General features: G+C 34.9%; 1 protein-coding gene across 1 annotated transcript; it reads left to right on the top strand.

The window, feature by feature from the left end:
• The first annotated feature begins 9,879 nt into the window (after positions 1–9,879).
• Positions 9,880–24,641, top strand: LOC143541218 (uncharacterized). Its single transcript, XM_077034097.1, has 21 exons — positions 9,880–10,192; positions 10,819–10,970; positions 13,755–13,994; positions 14,108–14,217; positions 14,287–14,364; positions 14,481–14,587; positions 15,798–15,892; positions 15,974–16,196; positions 16,275–16,352; positions 16,445–16,523; positions 16,629–16,797; positions 16,877–16,947; positions 17,045–17,125; positions 18,155–18,225; positions 18,310–18,466; positions 19,732–19,786; positions 20,399–20,781; positions 21,655–22,524; positions 23,258–23,836; positions 24,260–24,318; positions 24,406–24,641. The coding sequence occupies exons 1-21, from the start codon at positions 9,888–9,890 to the stop codon at positions 24,599–24,601; spliced, it is 4,158 nt and encodes a 1,385-aa protein (XP_076890212.1). The 5' UTR covers positions 9,880–9,887; the 3' UTR covers positions 24,602–24,641.
• Positions 24,642–25,249: the final 608 nt, after the last annotated feature.

Here is a 25,249-nt window from a genome sequence, read left to right as displayed (position 1 = left end):
AACCAAATTTCCCTTAAAACTTAAATGTTAATATTATAATTGAAGAATACGAAATAACATGAAATATTCAATAAAGGTTATCGATTGAGTCTTATTTTTATCTATTTTAGTTATTGATCACACGCTTCGGCTTTCGTGACGTGTTCGGTTGTTGCATTCTTCAACGTTTTCAAGCTTCTTTTATTACCTTATTCATAAGATGAGTTTTTCACCACCCCTTTTTAATGTTTTAATGTTTTGGGGTAGCATATGTATCCTTATAAAGATTCAAGTATTATTTCTTCTATTACAAAACTACAACTCTTATATGGACTTGTGTGTTACTTGTATTACTTGCACGGATATTACTTGCACGATTGGGAAGCCTCATTAACTATGATCATACGCCCCCCTTTGCACTCTGGTCCATTTGTATCGAGTGGAAAAGGGCCTCATTATCCAAGTACGTTGGTTGTTACCAATTGGAAATGACCTTACTTGCGCGATTATCCAAGTACGTTGGTTGTATCAACTGGAAAGGACTTACTTGCTCGTTTATCACATGTCTATGAATTGTATGGTTTTTTTATGTACGTATTTAAACTGTGGAAACTCACAAGCTATATTTATAGCTGACCATATTTTATACATATGTTACAGGTACCGTGATTAGAGGTTGAAGTATTGAAGACACTTAGATTAATTAGGGTATTTCAATAAAAGAACTATTGTTATGGTTATGTTTTGGTTTGAACTTGTATTGTTACTTTCGAACTTGTGTTACTTGGCTTATTAAATGAATTAATGTTATTATGGTCACTTAATAGTGCCACGTGTGTTTGAGCAATCTGTACGTCACACTCGGGCGTTTCCGCTTAAGCCGGGGTGTTACATGTTTTGCGACGCTTCTATCCAAGGTCTCGGTTGTGTTCTTATGCAACGATGCAAGGTCATTGCTTACGCTTTGTGTCAACTCAAGGTTCACGAGAAAAATTACACGAAGCACGATCTCGAACTCGGTGCGGTCGTGTTTGCCTTGAAAATTTGGAGGCACTATCTTTACGGCATGAAATGTGTGGTCTTCATCGACCATAAAAGTTTGCAACACATCTTTGACCAAAAAGATCTCAACATGAGACAAAGACGATGGGCCGAATTGTTAAGCGATTACGGTTGCGAGATTTGCTACTACCCCGAGAAAGCAAATGTCGTGGCCGATGCTCTTAGTCGTAAGAGTCACATTAGATCCGTCTTGCTCAATTGTGTCACCATGCAATCCGACCTCCAATACCGCATCTTCGACGCTCCGTCTCCGTCACCGAAGGTAACTTATACGACGAGATGTTGTGTAGCGCCGAACTCCAACTTGAAACCAAACGCAACGGTTTACTTTATTATTTGAACCGTTTATGGGTTCCCAATCCTGACGGTCTTCGCACATTCATCCTTGATGAAGCTCATAAGTCACGATACTCTATTCATCCCCGTGCGGATAAGATGTATGCCGATCCTCATCCCATGTTTTGGTGGTCGGGAATGAAAAAGGACATCGCGGTACATGTATCTAAGTACCTCACTTGTTCTAAGGTTAAAGCCGAACGTCAAAAGCCGTTTGGCTTGCTCGAGCAACCATCGATCCCCGTTTGGAAATGGGAGGACATAGCCATGGATTTTGTCACCAAACTCCCCACTACTCAAAGTCGCAATGATAGTATTTGGGTAATTATTGATCGGTTGATCAAGTCGGCTCATTTCATACCCATTCGAGAAAAGTTCTCCGTGAGTCAACTAGCTTAACTCTATGTCAAGAATATCATTTGTTGCCATGGAACACCTTTGACCATCATCTCCGATCGTGATGACCGGTTCACCTCTCACTTTTGGAATTCGTTGCAAACCGCATTGGGTACCCGTATTGATCTAAGTACCGCTTATCACCCGCAAACCGATGGACAATCCAAGCGCACGATTCAAACGCTTGAAGATATGCTCCGCTCGTGTGTGCTAGATTTTGATGGAAATTGGGATACTCACTTACCACTTGTAGAGTTTTCCTACAATAATAGTTTTCACACTAGTATTGGCATAGCACCCTTTGAAGCTCTATATGGTCGAAAATGTCATTTCCCGATTTGTTGGAATGAGATTGGTGAATCGCAAATCACCGGTCCCGAGCTTGTTCAAGAAACTTCCGACCGGATTGCCCTTATTCGTCAAAACCTTCTTACCGCTCGTAACCGTCTAAAGAGCTACGCCGATAAGCGTCGTAAACCGCTTGAGTTCAATGTTGGTGATCGGGTTCTGCTTAAAGTATCTCCTTGGAAAGGGGTAGTTCGTTTTGGTGAAACAAACAAGTTATATTCTCGTTTTGTTGGGCCATTTGAAATCGTTGAAAGGGTTGGTCGAGTTGCTTATCGTCTCGATCTTCCCGAGGAACTCTCCAATATTCATCCAACTTTTCACGTTTCCAATCTTAAGAAGTGCTTAGCCGAGGGGAATCTCTACATACCCCTCGACGAAGTACAGGTTGATGAATCTATGCATACTATCAAGAAACCCGTCGAGATCATGGATCATATGGACAAAGAAACTAAGCGTAGTCGTATTCCGCTTGTCAAAGCTCTTTGGGAATCCAAGCGTGGTCTCGACTTCACTTGGGAACGGGAAGACCAAATGGAAGCCAAGTACCAGCACCTCTTCGTTATGGCTTAATCTCTAATTTCGGGCGAAATTTCCAAAAGTAGGGAATTAACATTTCGGGCTTTCCGTTTCATGTTTTTGTAATCGTTACCCGACCCGGTTCGTAGTCGGGTAAAATTATCAATAAAATATTTCATTTATTTAATTATTTCTTTTATATATTTATTGTTAATCTATCAAAGAATTGCCAAAACAACCCCTAAACTAAACTCTTAATCATTTTTTTCACCCACCACAAAAGATGAGGGACCATACTACAAATATTATTCAAAAATTAATCTTCTTCTTCCCCTCCTAGCCATTCCCGTCGACACCCCTTTCCCCTACCATGGTATCTCAGATTTTTTTGCCATAAATCACGAAATTGACTTTATAAAAATAATTCTCCACTTAATTACGATCCTACCGACACTTTAATTGTAGAAAACGAATAAGAATGGACAGCTAATTTCGTTGATTTCGAACCACGGCTAAACGAATCCCATAACACTATAAATACATGATCAAATTACAATTAACCTCATACACACCTTCCTCACAGCATCACGATCCTAAAACTTAACATAATCGCAATTTAAGAAGCTGTACAGACCCTAAACGAATTCGAGTTGAGCCGTGAAGCTTATTTCGTCGTTCATATCCAAACTGTTATCGGTATAGGTTGATTTATGCATTTAGTTCATCTTTCAAAAATTAACCAAACCCCTAAATAAATTTAAACAAACAACTAGCAATTCAACGGATTTAAATCCTAGGGTTTATTGGGTTAATATGGACAACTGGATCAATGTATTTATATTTTTCAATTTGGTATTTTAACAAAGTTACATCATGATTAGGAATGGCAACGGGGCGGGTTTGGGGCGGGTTTTGCTTAACCCGAACCCGAACCCGAAACCAAAAACCATCCCCGTACCCGCCCCATTACCCGTCGGGTTTAATTCGGGGATTCCCCGTTTGGTTTTTTGTACCCCCCCGACCCGCCCCGTCCCCGAACCCGAAAACCCGAAACCGATCCGACCCGAAATTGGTTATTTATTTCTGTCACTTGCAGGGACTTTGTGCAGTAAGTCTTTTATTTATTTCTGTCACTTGCAGTGTCTTGCATCTTTTATGTATTACAAGTTAAAATCATTCTTTATGATTCTTGACTTAGAGGTGGCAATTTTGACTTCCGCTCGTTGTATTAAAAGGAGCGGTGGAGAATCGAATTAGCTCCTTCTAACACGACGACGACACAAAAACAATAATTAACAACCTAACGAAACACGAAAATCATCAGAGCTAAAAAAATTATTCAATGCAGCAGCTAATTAGCTAACCGAAATCAATAACTTCAATACGACTTACGTGTTACATATAATTCAATCGGAACTCATGTCAGAGTTAATCAAGTTAACCTAAATCGCCATCTCATTCATCAACAAGCCATCGATCACATACTTACAAACACTATCCAGCTCCAATCCAAACTCATCTCAATAGCCACAACACGCAAACTGCCAAACTGTCTAATTTGACTACACGTACTCACCGAATACAATCAACAGTCAACTACAGTCTAATTATTCAATGCAGGAGCAGTTAAATAGCTAGCTAGCAGAAATCAATAAGTTCAATACGATTTACATTAAAACATGCAATTCGATCGGAATAAGTTCGTTAATATTTACGTTAACATAAGTTGGAGTGAAAACAGGTGAAATAATAATAATAATAATAATAATAATAAGAGAATTAGGGATCTTACAGGTGGTAGGATGAGAACGAGGAGGAGGAGGGTGGTCCGGTGGTGCAGACGGCGATTGAGTGGATGGTGATGGTGGTGCAGACGGCGATTGAGTGAATCGGGGGCGGACTGGCGGTGGCGGAGTCTGGATGAGTGGATGTCTGGTCCGTCTGGATGTAGGTAACCTAATCAGTCACTTTCCTTCCTTGTTAGGCTTTCCTTGTTAGGCTTCACCAAAGATCCTAAACATATATATATATCGTCATCAGCCGATAACAGACTAACAGTTAAAGAGAGACCTAATTAAGCAGATTGTGAACCTACAGTAGGTTTAGGTTTTTAATATATATATATATATATATTATTTATATTTATATTTATATATTATATCGGGGCGGGTCGGGGCGGGGGTACCTGAACCCAAACCCGAACCCGAAACAATCCCCGAAACAATCTCCGAAACCCGACCCGAAACCGAAAAAACAAAACCCGACCCGACCCGAAATAAGCCGATTTTCGGGTTTCCCCGTCGGATTCGGGGATTTTTGCCATCCCTAATCATGATGGCAGGTGCCTGTTATATTGACTTCAAACCGGCCTGGGGACCCGTGTACAATCCCTCCTAGGCCTGGTTTTGTCTTTTTTTTTAATTTCTTTTATTTTAAACCTTTTATTAATAATATAATAACCAATAAACATTACTTTAACAAAACCGAACCCCAAAGTCACATTTTTCTTATCGTGAACCTTCAATTTTTGATTTATCTATAATATATACGCATATATATATATATATATATATATATATATATATATATATATATAAAAGCTCACTATATATATCAAAATACACATTTTATCTTTAACAAAATATGGTCCCTTTTAAACCAACTAATAATCGAACCAAAGAGGTATTATTTTGGCCATGGCTTCGCGTCATATTTTCCCTATCTATAAGTATATATATATATATAGGAGAAGTATAAAATGAAAACCCACTTGAGTTGTAAAAACCTGTGAAAACCCTATGTAACATCGTTTTTTTTGTTTTTTTGTTACACACGTAATATATGTTGTTACATTTAATACAAAACATCGAAAAATAAAAAAAAACATTTTTTTGCTATTTTTTAACATTTTTTTACTAATTTTTATTTATGTTTTCAGGAGAGAGAAAATGTTATATATATGTTTACATTTTTTATTAACTTTAATTGTGTACCACAAGATTTAAACTTTAATTAAAAACATGTGGTTGAGAATGGGTTTATAGAGTTTTCACAACTCAAGTGGGTTTTTATTTTAACCTAACCCTATATATATATATATATATATATATATATATATATATATATATATAGAGTTAGTATCATTTGAGAACTCTTAAATTATTTAAGAACTTGAAGGAACTCTTAATAACTAACGTTTTTTATAAAAATTTTTGTATGTTAATGTTATTTAAGTGTAGTTTTATCACTTTTGACATCTATATTTACGATTACAATTATGAAAATTACTTTTTTTACGCATATCTATGTTTTTTTACACATATGTAAATTTTTATCACATAAATTTTACACATGTGTAACTTGTGATTTATATATGTAATCAAAATTTTTTTTTATAAATATGATAAAACAAGTCTCAAATAATGTTAATATATAAAAAAAGTTAAAAAAACATTTGGTTTTTAAGAGTTCCTAAAAGTTCTTAACTCTTTTTGAGTTCTCAAATGAAACTAACCCATATATATATATAAAATATCTTCACTCATATACACTTACATATACATAAATAATATGAAACAAATATATATTTTTCTTATCTAAATCAATCTAGCTTAAAGGTTCAAGTAACCTTTCTGTTAATATATATACACTCGTGTGTAACAAATTTTTATCAATAAATTTACACATATATTTGTTTCGTCGAAGCTTATTGACAGATAGATATTATATATAGATTTGCGGATAATTAATATTAGTTACTTATTATTTATACTTGTTTATTTACTTATAAATACATATCGATAAACATCATAAAAATAATATTAATACTAATAAATATAATAAAATAATAAATATAATGATTTTCAACCCTAAAAGACTCCAAATCTTTCAAACCGATTAAATCACATTAATGACGGTGAAACTAATAATACCCCATCAAATCTCAAATCGTTATTAATTCTTTTTCTCGTTTATTAATAATATTGTTAACGAATTAGCCAATTTTCGTTGACGTACCTCGAGGAGCGCAATCGTTGTGATTTTAATTTTATCATCGTATCAACATTTATTCTACATATAAGGTAAGTAATTCACATCCCCTTTTTACCGTTTTACATTTTGGGGGCGTTATGTGTTCACAATTTAATCATTTTATTTCACATTACAATTCCATTATTTGTGTTATATATTATTGCTCAATTGGTTATACGTGCAAATGCGACTATGTGTTTATTTTAAGCTTTGGTGGTTGGTATCTCATCCTCATTAGTATGATCATACGCCGTCGGAGTAGCTAGTTATCAATGTGAATCGAGTGAAAAGATAACTTTTATATTTATTGTTATGCTAGTTGTAGTAATTCATATTTAGAAATGACTTTTTAATATTATATATATTCAAAAACCGTGATTATTTGCTCAACTTTATGTTAATAAACTATATATTTTCACGCATTGCGCATGTAGCTTTTTGGGAAGAAGAAACAAGCTACGGAATAATTGAACCTTAGGTTGCATGATCAATAAAGACCTATTTATTTTTATTTTTAATTTTAATGTTTATGAGACAATGTTTGTATTTTTACGTACTTGAATTACATGAAATAAATAATTTATATATTGACACATGTATTTACTTTAGTGTCTTTTGAGATATGATACAATTATGTTGCACCCTGGCATATTCCGTCATAGATTGGGGTGTGACAATATAACTACCCACCCTACTCATTTTCTCTTTACAATTAGACTAGAAAAGCACTACGTACACATCCTATGTAGTTACCACAGTTCATACAATTATCTCATTGAAAGTGACTATGCATTAAACACACATTAATTTAGCTTATCTTAAGCTCGGGCATGCTCATTTCAAAACCACTAGTATGCCGATAACTGCACGAACCTCACAATTCACTTATATAGTGAGAAATAGAGAGTGCGACGATTACATAACATTCAAAACATTATGCACAAGTAAATTACAATTCTTAACCACAACTTCTGAAATTAGCTCCCTTTTTAACATGTTTTGTTGCATTTTCCAAAGAAATGACTCCATATACATAATAATATTATACTTGAATACCTTGTTAGATATGACAATTATTTAAGTAGTCTGATATTTCCCGCAAGCTAAGAACGGTAAAGCCATGCTTCTGTTTCTGATATGTAAAGAAAATTTTATTTTATGGTTCTTGTATGAGATTCGTCCGCAGCCATGTTTTAGTCATTTACGCCAATGAAGAGATTGTGCTGAGAAGCAACCTGCGATGACGATTAGCGAGTTATTTATGTTGCTAAACCCTGATAGGAGCAACTTCTTTTTGTTATGGTTTCCATCGCTTGTGGCGACAACTAGGGTTCTAAACAGCAGGTTGTTTCAACTACTAAATCGAGAAGCGTTTATTTCTCTACCAGCCCTCGTTGAGAGCAAGTTCTTTATCCAAGGGTTTCCAACAAGTGACTTGTTGTAAGCGACTTATAATGGTGACTAAGTTTTGAATAACATGTTTTTATGCTATCAAACCTACCCTTGATGGGAACATGTTGTTTATGCAAGGATTTCCATCTATTGTTATGACTTATGAGTAGCAACCAGAGTTTAGAAGTATCAAACGCGCTTCATTATTCATTATATGAGGCGCGACATGCGGTGCCATCTAGGGTGATTTTTGTGACGTCTGTAGCATGTAGCTAGGGTTTTAAAAATCCTTAAGCCATGATACCAAAATAAACTTGAATTTGTATTGTATATTAATTGTTTGTATAATAGTAAGCTACATATCCTATTTATAGAAGATTATTAATATTACACATTTGAATTTCTATACACTATAGATAGAAAAAATATTAATATGAATATGAATGTTAATAATATTAACTATTACACATTACACATCATGTGAACTAAAGCAATATAAAGACCTAAAATAATAACATAAAGATTTTCCACCCATTCCCCTTCGTCTTGTCTTACCCCCAATTCTATTTCCAGAAAGATTCATCATCATCGTCGTCATCATCATCATCATCAGTTTTAAGGATACCCAACCAACAACGTCAAATCGCATGAACCTTGTTGGTCAAGCTAACATGAAATCAATCAATCACATTACACTCTCTTGAGCATCATCATCAACAACAAGGTAAACCAACAATTTCAGATCTTTCTTCGTCTCTCACAATAATAATTATAATCTTAAACTTGCCACTTTTGTAGCCGATCTTCTTGTTACTGAATTAGAGATTGAAACCCTTGTAAATGCGAATTGGGTTAAGTTGTTTTACTCACTTATTGATTTGGGTCGTATCAAACCCTCAAATTCTTGAATTGGGTAGTGACCAAACCCGAGTATTTAGTCCGAATCTTGTTACCGAAATGTAGTCTCTCGATTCTTGAATTGGCTAGTTTTTTAATTGCAAAGTGGAATGCTTAATTTACTTATCGCGGTTTGATATCGTTAATCAGTAGTTTTGAGTGTTTGGATAAGATCCGACCGCGTGTTATAAATATTCATTTATTTTCGTACTTAAGCCATGTTGATTAAGTTATATGGGAATTGGTATTCGGATTGGTTTTGATTACTTACGTTGTAAATTTATGTGGAAGACGGGGGTTTACTGGGAGCAGCCTCTCTATATCCTAGGATAGAGGAAAAGGTTTGACAGGTTGACCTCATCTTTCCTGTCCGGACCCTACTTTATGAGTGGGATATTACTAAGTTCTGTGAAGGTGAAAGAGATATTATTGAGATTGCGTGATTGTATGTCACAATCTACTAGTGGTATTAATGGGCTTAACCCTAATGATGACTAATCCTATGACGGCTAATGCTGATAGAGGTACTTGTACTTTAGTCTGTTTATTTATATATTCTTGAATAAGCACCATTGCCAAATACCGACAACTGCTTATCTAGTTATCGCATGTTATTTCAAAGACATAAACGTGTAATGATGTAATCTTTGTAAATGGGCAAAGTAGATAGAAATCAAATCAACCATAATCCTATGCGCGAACCAACATCTTGTTTTCTTATCAATAGATTTTATTTTAATTTATTTACAACTATAAACATTACCAAACACACCCCGTAATCTTTGTGATCTTGGTTGATTTTCATCGTAGGCAATGATATATTCTTCGTTTGAAAAGCGTAATTTTTTTTTTTAATTATTATGTTGATTTAGGGGACTATGGAGTTTGGAAATCAAGCATCTTATGACAAAGCTTCTTCATCCACAACTATGCAACATTTAGGCTTTTTAGATAGGTTGCATACAAAAGCCCAAAATCAACCCGAAAGTAAACCGGATGACGCGATTGTAGCGGATTTAGATGTAGATTTAAGAGAAATATATTTTTTAATTATGCATTTTTTGTCTGCGGGCCCGTGCCAAAGGACCTTTTTACAGTTTTGCAATGAACTTATGGAATATCGGCTTTTGCCTAAAAGATATCACGCTTGGTACTCGAGAAACGGTGAGGTTTTGGGAGATGAAAACGATGATGGTATTTCATTTCCTTTAAGCTATGAAGGTGTTGCACAAAGGTATTATTAATATTTTTTTTATAGTTTTGTGATTTATTTATTTATTTTGGGAATAACTTGTTTTAATTTTAAATGATTTATATAAGCTAAGCAATCATTGGTTAGAGTTAGACCTTCACATTAATACCATACTAGGTTAGAAACCCATGTATTACACGGGTTGAATAAAGGGAGTATTAAATATTTAGTAACGAAGATTTGGGAACTATAAAACCATATTTTGAGATAAAATATGATTGAAATTATGTACAAGTTAACTACTAACTTAAAACCATATATTTGAAATAAAATATCTGACATAAGTTACTATATATAATTTAATATATTTAATATATTATGTTTTATTACTATAAATACGAAGGGGTGAAATAAGAGAGACGGAAAAAAGAATCTTGGGCTCACAGAAAAGTGACACGTGAGTTATTTATTTGGCATAGATTTTAAAAAGAACAGGGTTATATGATTATCGAAAATTATCTTTGTTATGCAAATCATTTTCTAGTTTCATTTATACCAAATTTGACCAAGAAGATGTTAAATGACTGAAGTTTTCTTCATTTTTTGACATTTTGGAATTTTACTGACTTTGACCTTTTGGATTGACTTTGGGCATGTTAACGTCTTAGGTATTCTCATATTGAAAAGGATCACCTGGTGCAGTTGTTGAAACAATTAATCTTGCATGTGGCCCCGTCTAGGGGTATATTTGGAAAAACACCACCGACTGCTGCTGATGTTCCTACTCTTCTTGGAACTGGCACATTTTCACTTCTTGGAGGTATGGCTTCTAAGAACTCCTTTAGCGTTAAAACTCAAATATAAATCATGTTATAATTGGTAATCAAGTTACAATAATACATTGTTTGGTTTATATAGCAACAAAAATGTAGCTATTTTCAACCATGTAAGTTTAGTTTTGAACTATCCAATAGCATTAAGTACTTTGAAAGCCTAAGATTAAGATAGCGGTAAACATAAAGCAATTGGTAATCAAATTACAATAATACATTCTGCGGTTTAATGGAGACGTAGTGTCGTAGTCCCGATTTATAAGAAGAAAGGAGACGCACAATGTTGCGGTAATTACAGAGGTATCAAGCTCCTAAGCCACACCATGAAGCTATGGGAAAGAGTTATTGAGGCTAGACTTAGACGGGAAACTCAGGTATCGGTGAAATAGTTTGGTTTTATGCCTGGAAGGTCAACTACAGAGGCGATACACATCCTAAGAAGATTAATGGAAAAGTATAGAGAGAGAAAGCGTAACCTACATATGGTGTTCATTGACCTAGAAAAGGCGTACGACAGTATTCCACGCCGACTTCTCTGGGATTGCCTTGAGGGTAGAGGGGTTTCTGGGAAATACATAGAGATAATTAAGGATATGTATTCCAAGTCTGAAACAAGCGTTTGTGCGTCTGTGGGGGATACTGACTTCTTCCCTGTGGAGGTAGGCCTTCATCAGGGATCAGCGTTGAGCCCGTTTCTTTTTGCAGTAGTCCTAGACGAGTTGTCAAAGTCAATCCAGGAGCCTGTCCCATGGTGCATGCTCTTCGCAGACGATATTGTGTTGATCGACGAGAGTAAACAAGATCTCAACATAAGGCTAGAGGAGTGGCGAGCTGCTTTAGAGAGTAAAGGTTTAAAGATTAGTCGGTCAAAGACGGAGTATCTTTACTGTGACTTTGGTGGGGTAAACGATGATGATGACGTTCAAATCACCATTGAAGGCCAAGAGGTTCTGCAGTCAACCAAGTTCAAATACTTAGGATCGTTTGTACAAAGTGATGGGGGCATAGAGAGCGATGTAGTCCATCGTGTTCAGGCAGGATGGTGTAGATGGAGAGCTGCCACAGGGGTATTGTGTGACAGGAGGTTCCCAACTAAATTAAAGGGAAAGTTTTATAGGGTTGCGGTTAGACCGGCGATGCTATACGGAACAGATTATTTTGGCCATCAAAAAGACACATGCGCGTAAGTTTGAGGTAGCAAAGATGAGGATGCTAAGGTGGATGTGTGGGCACACAAGGTTAGACTGAATAAGAAACGAGGCGGTTCGGGATAGACTAGGGGTAGCTAGTATATCAGATAAAATAAGAGAGGGCAGATTGAGATGGTATGGACATGTAAAAAGAAGACAACAAACGGCTCCCGTGAGATCAGTGTAAACTATATTTGTAGAGGGGAGAAGGGGTAGAGGAAGACCCAAATTGACTTGGGACGAGAGGATTAGGTATGATTTGTTAGATTTGCACCTCTCTAAGACATGGCTCAGGATAGGACTTCCTGGAGACGTAGAATTAAGGTTAAGGACCAGTAGGAGGAGGGGTTATCTCTTGTTATAACTTTTTATTATATTATTTTCATTATTAGTGTTTTCATTTCCTATTTAGGGTTATTGTCTTTATCATAATAGTTATTATTCTTATTATTACTGTTATTACTATTATTATTATTGTTATTATTTAGTTTATCTACTATAAATGTTGATTAAATGCTACTACTAGTATATTGTTTCTAGTATAGTATTAATATACTATTTTCTTTTCTAATATATATATATATATATATGTATGTATTATCTACTTATTTTTTGAGCTGGGGGTCTCACTGGAAGCAACCTCTGTATCCTTAGGGATAGAGGTAAGGTTTGTCTACATCTCACCCTCCCCAGACCCTACACATAGCTTTAGTTATTTGTGGGATATGCTGGGTATGATTGTTGTTGTACATTCTGTGGTTTAAATAACCACAAAAATGTGGCTTTTTTCAACCATGTAAGTTTAGTTTTGAAATATTTAATATTATTAAGTACTAAGAAAGCTTGTGACCAGATCTTAATCGAACAATAAGAATAAAATAGTCATATTATACTGTATTGACATATAAATTTACAATAATTCATTTTTCTATTAAATAGTGACAAAAGTGAAAATTCTATCAACTATGTAAAAGATTGAAATAAAAGAGTTACCTATTAAAAAATCGCGGCAAAGTCGTAAATGAGTACTAAAAATATAATAGTTACAAATTTAGGGGTGTCAATTGTGTCGGGTTGGCCGATAATAATCAAGTTGTAAATGTGTTAATCGGGTTGGTGGGTTGCAAAAAAATGGGTTAAACAGATCAAGAACGGGTTAGTGGGTAGACCTGTTTTAACTAAAACAAGTTGGGAAGTTGACTTGTTCAACTTAATGGGTTATACATGCCAACCAGAAAAAGACTTTTTTAATTAAACAGGTCATCCCAAACACAACCCATTTTTCAAACGAGTCAAATATGCCAACCTAAAACCTGATTATAAACGAGTTAGCTGGTTGACATGTTTAACTAAACAAGTTGGCGGGTCGACCTGATTAACTCAACGGGTTATACAAGTCAATTGAACACGACCCCATTTAATTAAACACGTCAACCTGTACATTACTCATTTCTTAAACAAGTTTAAATGCCCACCCAAAACCTGATTATCTTCGTGTCGTGCCAAAAATTGCCACCCTAATGTTCACTATTGGCCTTTAATTAGTGAATGCATTTTATTTATTATCGTATTGTTATATAGGAGCCAAAAATGAAGCGGGCTCACACGTTAAGCCTTTGCCATCATATCTTCGGTGGCCCCACATGCAGGCTGACCAGGTTCGAGGGATTGGATTAAGGGAAATTGGAGGTGGTTTTCCAAAACACCATCGGGCCCCGTCTATTAGGTTTGCATCTTATGCTATTGCTAAACCGTCAACGATGGTGCAAAAAATGCAAAATATAAAGAAATTAAGAGGACACCGGGATGCTGTTTATTGTGGTACGTTAATAATTTTTGTTAAACTCTTTTATTTGAACATATATTACTCTCTATTCAGTTGTTTGTATGATTGTTATTATACAAGACTTAAAGTTGTTTACAATGATTTTCAGCAATATTTGATCGCACGGGGAGATATGTGATTACAGGATCAGATGACCGTTTGGTCAAAATTTGGTCGATGGAAACAGCTTTTTGTCTTGCCAGCTGTCGAGGACATGAAGTGTGTTATTTTTTAATATTTTTTTATTGTTATTATATCACAATGTTTATTAATGTTCTTATAATGCAGGGTGATATTACTGACTTAGCAGTAAATTTAAGCAATACTTTAGTGGCATCCGCATCAAATGACTACAATATTCGTGTTGTAAGTATTGTTTACACTAGTTAAAGATTCCTATTTTGCCCTTTTTGTCTTATTTTTGAGGCTCGCTGTTAGTTATAACTTGTAACTAATTGTACGTAATTTTGTGTATTTTTAAGTGGCGGATGCCAGATGGGTTGCCTATTTCGGTTTTGCGGGGACATACTGGTGCGGTTACCGCCATTGCATTTAGCCCAAGACATAATTCTCCTTTTCAGCTTTTATCGTAAGTATCTTAGTGTGCGTGTGTGCCAAGGGGTGTGAACAACCCCAGCCCTAGCTTGAGCTTGACTAGGCTCAAGCTCGGCTCGCTGGTAGTTTTCGAAGCTGGAGCTCAGCTCATTTCGTGTTGCATTACTAAAGCTCGAGCTCGGCTTGTTAATAATTTTTCAAGCTAAGCTGGAGCTCGGCTTGTTTATTATTTATTAACTAATTTATTTACGCTTTTAATTATTTTTATATATATATACATTTTGTACATAACATTATATATATTATGGGGAGGGTTCAAATAAAAATCACTAAGATACTTAAAAACTCGTGAAAACCACTTTTAAACACTAATATTTGTAATTTTTATTTTATCATTCTTTTGATATGCTATAAATCTTTACCAAACCAAAAAAAGAAACAAAAAAAAAAGTTCACGAAAGTACATATATGTTGCTCGTAATCTGCATTTATTTACCTCGTTTGAGATACATATATTTCCCTTCGCAAGATACATGTATGTACTTCCGCAATCTACATATCTTTTTTATTTATTTTTTATTTTGGCAAAGATTTATAACACATAAAAAGAATGAAAAAATAAAGATGATTAAAATTAGTGTTTAAAAATGGTTTTCACGAGTTTCCAAGTTAAATGTGGTTTTCGTTGGAACCCTGCAGTATTTATTATTTAGTTATTTATATCATAAATTTTTATATAGTAATTGTGATTATATAAATATATGGATTTTGACACGTTAAATAAAAATTTTAAATATAAAAAGGCTCGTTTAGCCAGCTCGAGCTCGATTAAGCTTGGGTCAATTCGAACTTTTAGCGAGCCGATATCAAGTAGCTCACGAGCGGCTTAGCTCATTTACAACCTTAGTTTTGCCAGTTTTGCGGTTTCAGACACTTTTTTTTAAAAGCTTAAGTTAGAAATTAGAAAAATGGTTAGAATTGTTCATGAATATAGCTGGTTAAATAAATAATAAATGTTACGGCTGGTTTGTTTTACATGGCCGGCTACCAAGTTTTAAATGGTAAACTGAACCCGTCAAACCGTTAAAACTGAACCTTACATATTTCAAACCATCCCACTTTCTTCGGTTTCAGCAGTTCATGAACGCCCCGCCCCTAATATTACATACGCACGTGTATATATATTTATGTGTGTGTGTTTGTGTGGAAGTAACCGATTATTTAATTGTATTTGACATATGCAGATCGTCTGATGATGGCACATGTAGAATTTGGGATGCTAGACATTCCCAGGTTTGTGCAAGAATTTACGTCCCGAGGCGAACCGATGATGTAGCTGGTTAGTGGTTGAGTAGTTGTGAATTTTATAGATTCGTTAATATTTTAATTAAAACACTTGCAAATTAATTTATTTCTATAGGGGGTAACAACGGTCCGTCATCAAGTACTAGCAATCCACAAAACAATCAAATACTATGTTGCGCTTACAATGCCAATGGAACCATTTTTGTCACCGGGAGCTCGGATACGTTTGCTAGGGTTTGGAGTGCATGTAAACCGAATATAGATGATTCACAGCAACCGGTTCATGAAATTGATGTATTGGCGGGCCATGAAAATGATGTGAATTATGTGCAATTCAGGTTAGTTTGTAATTTTTAATTGTTTATATATATTGGAAAAAAATATTTGGTTATTTATCTATTTATTTTGTTTTGCAGCGGTTGTGCGGTGGCTTCGAGGTCGTTGACATCAGACACCTCAACAGATGAAAAAGTACCAAAATTAAAAACTTCATGGTTTGTTATTTATTTCTTTTTCTTTTTCTTTTTTTAAATTTTCAAATGGTTGTATTTGGTCATTATAGTAATTCTATTTTTTAAATGAGCAGGTATAGCCATGACAATATTGTTACGTGTTCCCGTGATGGCAGTGCGATTATTTGGATTCCAAAATTGCGTAAATCCCATGTCAGTTTTATTATTATTTTTTATTTTTATTGACTTATTATTATTATTATTATTATTATTATTGTTTTGTTCTTATTGACAAACATAATAATTGATTTGTTACAGGGAAAAGTTGGAAGGTGGACACGAGCATATCATTTGAAAGTTCCCCCTCCACCAATGCCACCTCAGCCACGCCGTGGAGGTCCACGTCAGCGGTTTCTTCCAACTCCTCGTGGGGTTAATATGATTGTATGGAGTCTTGATAATCGTTTTGTGCTTGCCGCCATCATGGGTAAAATTTACTTGTACATGTTTATTGACACCCACACACACACAAATTGGTTTATTGTATTAACATATATTTTGTTCAGATTGCAGGATATGTGTTTGGAATGCTAGTGATGGTCGTTTGGTACATTCCTTGACTGGTCATAGTGAATCTGTAAGTTACACCAAACTCATTCTCAGCAAGTTTGACTTTTACTCAATTTGGTCAACAAACATCAGTCCCGTAAATTTCTGTTTTGTTATGCATGCAGACCTATGTTTTGGATGTTCATCCTTTTAATCCCCGAATAGCAATGAGTTCCGGATATGATGGGAAGACGATAATTTGGGATGTAAGTTGCTATTATTTTAAGTTTTTAACCCTTTCAGATTATTACATAGGTAATCAATTTTACTCAAATTTATGTTCTGGTAATATAGTATTTTCTCACTCATGAAAAGTTTTTGTTCAAGGTCACGAACTTGGAAATTGTTAATTCCACAGTGTTCTATTTATTACTCGCATGTGTCAAGATTGTTAGTTACCCAAAAGAAAGAAACTAAAAGTTTGTAACTTTTTACTCATTCTCCAAAATATTTGATCACAAACAAAAAACACAATTTAAGATATGTACAATGATGCAGAACTTAATTAGCGGAATGCCAAATTTACATTTTTACTCTTAAGTCATGTAAGACACCATTATAGGGGTGTAAACGAGCCGAGCCGAGTCTGAGCTCGATTAGGCTCGAGTTGGCTCGTGAGTAGTTTTTCAAGCTCGAGTCGTCTTAGCTTGTTTATTGTTTGTTAATAAATCTATATACATTTTTAGTTATTTTTAATACATAATTTATATATAACATAAGATATATTATTTTGTTATTTTTATCATTGATTTGTATATAACAATAGTTATTTTATAATTAGTATATTAAACAATAGTTATATAAATAATAGGCTCGTTTTGGCTCGCGAGCCAGCACAAGTTTGATAAGTGAAGATCGGGCCAGACTTGTTTATGGAACGATCTTATTGTTAAGCCCATTTAAGGTCGGCTCAGTTTGATCCTTTAGCGAGTAGATCTCAAGTAGCTCACATGCAATTTACTTGGAAAACTTACAAGATTAGATGATAAGGGTAATTTAGGGTAAAATAGGAAATTTGGTAAATTATTACTCCATACTAAGAATTGGCCATTTATTATGGGACAAACTAAGAAACCCGTGTACAATAATTTTGGGACGGGGAGATTAAGTAACTTTTTCTAAGTTAGAAAATAATATATTACCCAAAATATAAATTTGAGAAAAGTTTGTTGCCTCTATACATTTACCACATTGTTCTTATCACTTGATCTTATGTTTGTGTGATATCTTTTTAGATTTGGGAAGGCATACCTATTCGTGTATACGAAATTGGACGTTTTAAGTTGGTTGATGGAAAATTTTCCCCGTAAGTGGCGTGTGAAATTTGGTTAACTTTTTCGGTTTTCATGTATGTGAATTTTGACATGTGTTTAATGAATTAATATTATAGGGATGGGACTTCAGTTGTACTTTCGGATGATGTTGGGCAAATATATTTGCTAAATACGGGTCAAGGAGAGTCCCAAAAGGATGCCAAATATGATCAGTTTTTTCTTGGTGATTATCGGCCTCTTGGACGGGATGCTCATGGACACGCCATTGATGAGGTCAGTTGCCAATGATTGTACACACACACACACACATCGAGAGTTGACACATTCTTTTTAGAACCAGTTTTATGTTGAGAACTATAAAGCACTTGTATGTAGGCAGATGTGATGTGTCTTCTGTACAACGATTATAAGAGGTACAAGTGCATTATGTGGTTCTCGCAGTTGAGCACTCCCCTCCTTATGCATACATACATACATACATACATACATACATACATACATACATACATACATGCAAACATACATACATATATATATTATATAGGGGAGGGTTATCCTTAAAACAAGTAGTTTCCTAGGAAGACTAGGAATAAATCATAGCCATTGGATCATGTTAGTCAATGGTTGAGATTTAAATTATCAAAAACCGACATGGTTTCCTAAAATTACTCTTTCACCCTTATAACCGACATAGTTTCCTAGAATTGTTCTTTCACCATAACTTGTAATGCCACATGTCAAAAATCTATTGGTTCTTGCCATTCTTATGAAACTCCTTATTTCTTTTGAACCCTTTTCATTATATATATATATACACACATTTTATAGTTTATTAATTATGCATTATGTGTATGTTAAAATATTATTATTTTTATATATATCAATACGCAACAATTTAAAGTAAATTTAGAGACAATAAAATGGGCTGGCTTGAGCTAAGTTCGAGGCTTAACATTTCAGCTCATTAAGATAAACGAGCCAAGCTTGATCTCGAGCCCAACCTGGCTTGGCTCAGTTCGTTACAGCCCTAGTAACGGGTCAAATGGGTAATATTTTAAATAATTGTTTTAAAGGGAAATGGGCTGAATATGTAAAGGATCACCCAAAATGTATTAAAAAAGCATAAACCTCCGAAATCGTTTTCTCTATGAACAAACAGGTTGAAAAGTAATGATTACATCGAAACAGAAGGCAAGTGGGCAACAAGCTGCGCCGCTACCCCTTTTTGAATTGCAAATCCCAATCTTTTAAAAACAGGTTGAATTGGTATATTTTGTCTCTAATTTGTCAAATTGGTATGTAATATTTAAACATATTTATTAATTTTTTTGGTTTGAAAATTGCAAGTTTACCCTTAAGAGTTAGGAAGAAACAAGTTGTTTCAGTAAGCTTTATCTGCTTTTGCCTATAACATAAACTGTTTAACTAAGCAATCTCTTATTCCTTAAATTGCTTTCTTTCTAAGATTAATTTACATTGTAATAATATAGTTTTCTTAATAATTATTTATGCATTGATTATTTGTATAATTCATGCAGGAGACACAACTTGCTCCCTACAGAAGGAATATTCAAGATGCTCTTTGTGACTCAAGTATGCTAGTTAATTATTCTGCTTATTTACTATGATATAAAACAAGTTACGCTTTATCATCGTTGTAGCTACAAATGACATTTTCAACCACTAGCTTCTCATCTTTTTACTTATTTTCTAAAATTGCTGATGTGGCATTTAGTTGTCATTTTAGTGTATGCGTATATACCGCATGGCATCTGATTGATGTTTAATAAATAATTTAAAAAAAAATAAAAACAATTTTCAAACTTGTAAATAAGTTTTTTTTTTCTCTCTATGGCATCTCATGTGGCAGCACCTAAGCTACTCGAGATTGGCTCGCTTAAAAATTGAATCGAGAGCTTGTGCCTAAACAACCCTATTATTTGTATATATTTTATGTAATATATAAATGTATATTTATATAATAAGTTTTTATATATACAAATAATGATAAAAATTACTAAATAATATATATTATGCTATATATGAAAATTATCATTTAAATATATTAAAAATAATTAAAATGTATATAACTTATTTAATAAATGTTAAATGAGTTGACCCCTTACGAGCCGAGTTTAGTCGGGCTTGGCTCGTCTCGGCTCGTTTATTTTACATTATAATTTTTATAACAATTTTTTATTTTAGGCATGCTTCCCTATCCTGAACCGTATCAGAGTAACTACCAAAGGCGGCGGTTAGGTGCACTTAAATTAGAGTGGCGTCCCCCATCTCTAAAATTTGCAATCGGTACAGATATTGGTTTTGGTCAAGAGTATCAAATGTTACCTTTGGCTGACTTAGATGTGGTGGTGGAGCCGCTGCCTGAGTTTTTGGACGCCATGTTTTGGGAACCGGAAAATGACATCATCATCGACAGTACGGATTCAGAATATAATGTTACCGATGATAGTGAAGGCGAGCAGGCAAGTTTAAGTAACAACTCGGGTGATGCAGTGGATAGCAGCGGTGGAAATAATATTGATGATGGATCGTCCCGCCGGCGGTCAAAAAGAAAGAAACCGAAGGATGTAAGTGTGATATGTTGAACTAGAGGGGGGAGCTTGACCCATTTATGGATAGACGGTTTGATTTGGTTATAGGGTGTTAATCGTGTTGAGTTGGCGGGTTGATTTGTTCTAACCAAAATACCACCTGTATTTTTATTCATGCCAAAAACATCAACCCTAACTCGCACACTTAATATCGTGCAACCCGAACATTACCCGAAGACCCGTCAAACCCATTCATCTAAACGTGTCAAACGGGTTGACGGGTGATAATCAAGTTTTAAACACCTTGATCGGGTTGGTGGGTTGTAAAAATTGTTTAAACGGGTCATAAACGGGTTGGCGGGTTGAATTGTTCAACCAGAACACTGATCCATATTTTTATTCGTGTCAAGAACATCAACCCTAATCCGCACACACTTAAAATCTTGTTACCCGGACACAAAGCATTTATCCCTTTTATCTAAGCATGTCATGGGTTGGTGCGCAATTATTAAGTTTTATACAAGTTATCATATCTGATTGGTTGCAAAAAAATGGTTTAAATGGGTTACCCGTTTAGTTAAACATGTCAGCCCAAGCACAGCTCATCTTTTTAATGGGCTGGATATGCCAACTCGAAACCTGATTGTTTTCGTTTTGTGTTTGGGTCTCCTAGCTATAATAGCTTCCAATGGGTCAAATGGGTTAAATTTAGAGGTAGAAAAAAGGGTGTTGCCAGAACAGGTCAAACAGGCCCATAAAGTGGACCAATTGGGTCGGGTTGACCCACTATTTTCTTGTCTTTTTTAAAATTTTAAATGCAATGTTAAAGTGCCCATTTTGACCTTTAAACTACCCATCTATTGTTTAATTCCTAACTAAATAATATTAATAATAATACATAATTTTCAGTTGGAATGGACATCTTCATCCGGCCGGCCCGTTAAAAGAAAGAACACTAATGAGCACGAAGGGACATCCTCACGAAACAAACGATCAAAAAAATCAAAAAACAACCGCAACCCAAAGGTGGCATCATCGCGACCTCAGCAGGTTTCCACACGAAACGGTAAAAAAATCTCATCACAAGCTTTTGAAGACGACGAAGAATATGATGATGACGTGTTAGAAAACTATTCTTCAGAAAGTGAGACCGAGCCCGATATTGAAGAAGAAGAAGAAGAAAAAGAAAAACAAGAAGAAAAACCAAAGGTTTCAATCCCACCACCCGAGTCAAAACGAAAATTGGTAGTAAAATTCTCTCTCCCAAAAAAATCACCAATTTCCCAAAATACGCCAATTACCGTTAGTCAATCCAATGAACCATCAGCATCTTCAAAGGTAGAAGAGGAAATTTCAAAACCGTCTGAAAACCATAAAACAACAAAGCCAACAATAATAAGAATTAAACAAGTGAAAAAAGAAGAGGATGGTAAACCAACAGGTGGCGAGTGCTCTCAAGTGAAAAATGAAGATGATATCTGGCCTCAAAAGAGAAAAACGATTAAGTTGAAGTTCAAAAGTCAAAGTACCAAAGAAATGGATAGTTTGACCGAAGTTGACTCGATGAAATTTCAGTCGGGTTCTTGTGAGACGAACGATGCACCTCAAAATCATAAAAATCAAGTGCATATGATCGCGTCTGGTGGTTCTATGGCAAGTGGTTCGGGGAGCAAGTCAAATGGTCAACTCAGCAAAACCAACTGGCTTTTGTTGTCGGGTCAAGAAGGGAGATGCCGGTATATTCCTCAACTAGGCGATGAAGTTGCGTACTTGAGACAGGTATTGAAAAAAGTGCCCCTAGCTTTGTAGAAAAAAATAAAATTTCAGGTTAGACAAGTATCAATTTGGTTTTATTTATGCTGCCAAAAACTCCAAAACACTGTAAAATGACAAAAATGCCCCTATCCCTGAAGGGAAAAAAACAGATTTTCAGGTCATCCAAGTGTCAGTTTGGTCTTATTTATGCTGCCAAAAACTTACCGGAATGACCAAAAAGCCTCTCAACTTTGTAGAAAAACCATATTTGTATCAGTTTGGTTTTATTGATGCTGCCAAAACTTACGGGAAGGTTGTAAAATGACCAAAATATCCCTGACTTTGAAGGAGAAAAAACAAAATTTTAGGCCATCCAAGTATCAATTTAGTCTTATTTATGCTGCCAAAAACTTGGCAGAAAATTGTAAAATGATAAAATTACCCCTAACTTAGTAGGGGAAAAACAAAATTTTAGGCATTCCAGGTATACATTTGGTCTTATTTATGCTGGCAAAAACTTGCTGGAAGATTGTAAAATGACAAAAATACATTTTACTTTTAAAAAGTAAGGATTCTTTTACCCAATAACATGTTTGCATGTCATCCAACGTAATTCTGTTTTCCCTTAGGTGGGCATTTCCGTCACCTTTCAAGTTTTTTGCTGGAAATCGTATAAGTGTAACCTTATTTATACATTATTTATGCTATATTTATTTTTCATTAATTCAGGTAATTAAGACATTCTTTTATATTTCAGGGTCATCAAGAGTACATAACATCAGGTAACTCATTAGGACGTGAGCCATGGAAATTATTTAAGGATAAAATTATTAGAGACGTGGAAATTTGTTCAGTTGAAGATTTGTATTATGCAACACTGGCGGGCTCAGGGGAAAGTGGTTGTAAACTCAAGCTTAAATTCATTGATCCTTCATCTAACGTGTACGGTCAAACATTTGCGTTGACTTTACCGGAGTTGGTCAACTTTCCCGATTTCTTGGTTGAGAGAACGCGTTATGAAAATTCACTTGAGAGAAATTGGAATATTGGTGAGAAATGTTCCGTGTGGTGGCGGGATGAGGGCGGTGGTGGTGGTGGAAGTTTGTGGGCCGGTTCGGTTGAGTCAATTAGTGATAAATCGGTTGACTTTCCCGGAAGTCAATGGGAAAGATTTCTGGTTAAATATGCAGACGATAGCCTTGACCTGATCAGGCATAGCCCGTGGGAATTATTAGATAAAGATAGTGAATGGGAGCAGCCCAGGATTGATCTGGATATTAGAAAAATTATGCTTTCTTTGCTTTCAAAGTTAGAGCATACGGCAAGGGGCAATCAGGTAATTTTACTTTATCAGGGTTTGGAAAAAGTCAAACAGGTTGCGTCTAGTTTACTCGAAATACACAAAAAAGAAAATAGACAATGATAACTATAATAAATAAAAGGTTATCTCGGAGAGTTGAAAATAATGTGGTAGTTTTAGTTTTTATAAATAGTTGATTATGAAAGGGTTAGCGTAAATTTCGCGTTGTGAAAAAGCTATATTTATTTTATTATTAAAAAGACACGAAATAAAAAAATAAAAAAAACTTGTCTTAGGTTAAGTTTTGTAAAATAATTTTACATATTTTGGGACGAACAGTGTAATTTAAAAAAATTGGGGACTAAACATGCAATATAGACAAATCACAGGGATCATCCATGTAACTCTGTGTTATGAAGATTCATGGTAAAACGGAATATTATACTTGTAAACTTGCAGGACAAGTATGGAATTATGAAGTTAAAACAAACTTCAGAGAGGCTGGACTTTATAAACAGGTAAAGATTTTGACTTTTTGACTTTCCTAGCTGTTTGACTTTTGAAGTCAACTCTGCAACTCTAATTTTTATAAATCTTACTTTCAGGTTTCCGGTTCCGTTAACTCTCGAGATCATCGAGCTAAGGTTAAAAAACTTCTATTATCATAGCTTTGATGCGATGAAACATGACATCAACGTGATGCTAGCGAATGTCCGTACCTATTTTGGAAAGCACGCGGAAATGTTGGGAAAAGTGACGCGTCTTTCAGAATGGTTTGACAGAAAATTGTCAGAATTGTAGGGAAATGAAGATGTTTTGTTAACTTAGGAACATATTGTTATAAATGGTCAGATATATATTAATGTGACAGGGTCTAAAAATAGGTGCAACTTGCAAGTCCATATATTTGGGCTGAATCGGTTTTGTTGAGACCAAACAAAAATAGATTATTTGAGTTGTATTTTTAGTATGTACAAACTAATTAATATATGGGAATCCACACAATTTGCATCCTTTTTGGCTAGACTTTTATAAAAGCATATCATTTCTTTTTTTTTTTCTCAATTTTTTTATAAGTTATAAAATGGTTACATTTATAAGTTTGAATAATCATAAAAGCATTGTGTATTATAACTGCTTAAAGCACTTACATTTCAGTTTTATTTTTGGTAACTATGAAAATCCATTACATGAAAACTCATGAAAGACAACTAATTCATTGCTAACCAATAAGATCAGGTAAAATAGCTGGCTACTTCACACCAACCAACAAGATAAGCTAAATCATATATAGCTAAATCGTACCGTTGAAAACTGCATGCACCGTAATTTATGGTGGACCCAAAGTCCAAATATGATGCCTACTCTGTTTACGGTGGACTTGCTGCATGAGATCAAGATGCACCGAAAATACGTTGATAAGTCTACCGAAAATACGTTGAAGCACTA

This window comes from Bidens hawaiensis, unplaced genomic scaffold (assembly GCF_021521415.1).
Source record: "Bidens hawaiensis isolate Kalapana, Puna unplaced genomic scaffold, B.hawaiensis_p1.1 tig00012474_1, whole genome shotgun sequence".
Lineage (NCBI taxonomy): Eukaryota > Viridiplantae > Streptophyta > Magnoliopsida > Asterales > Asteraceae > Bidens > Bidens hawaiensis.
The sequence above is the reverse complement of the archived record's forward strand: the minus strand, read 5'-3'. Positions and strand labels throughout refer to the sequence as shown.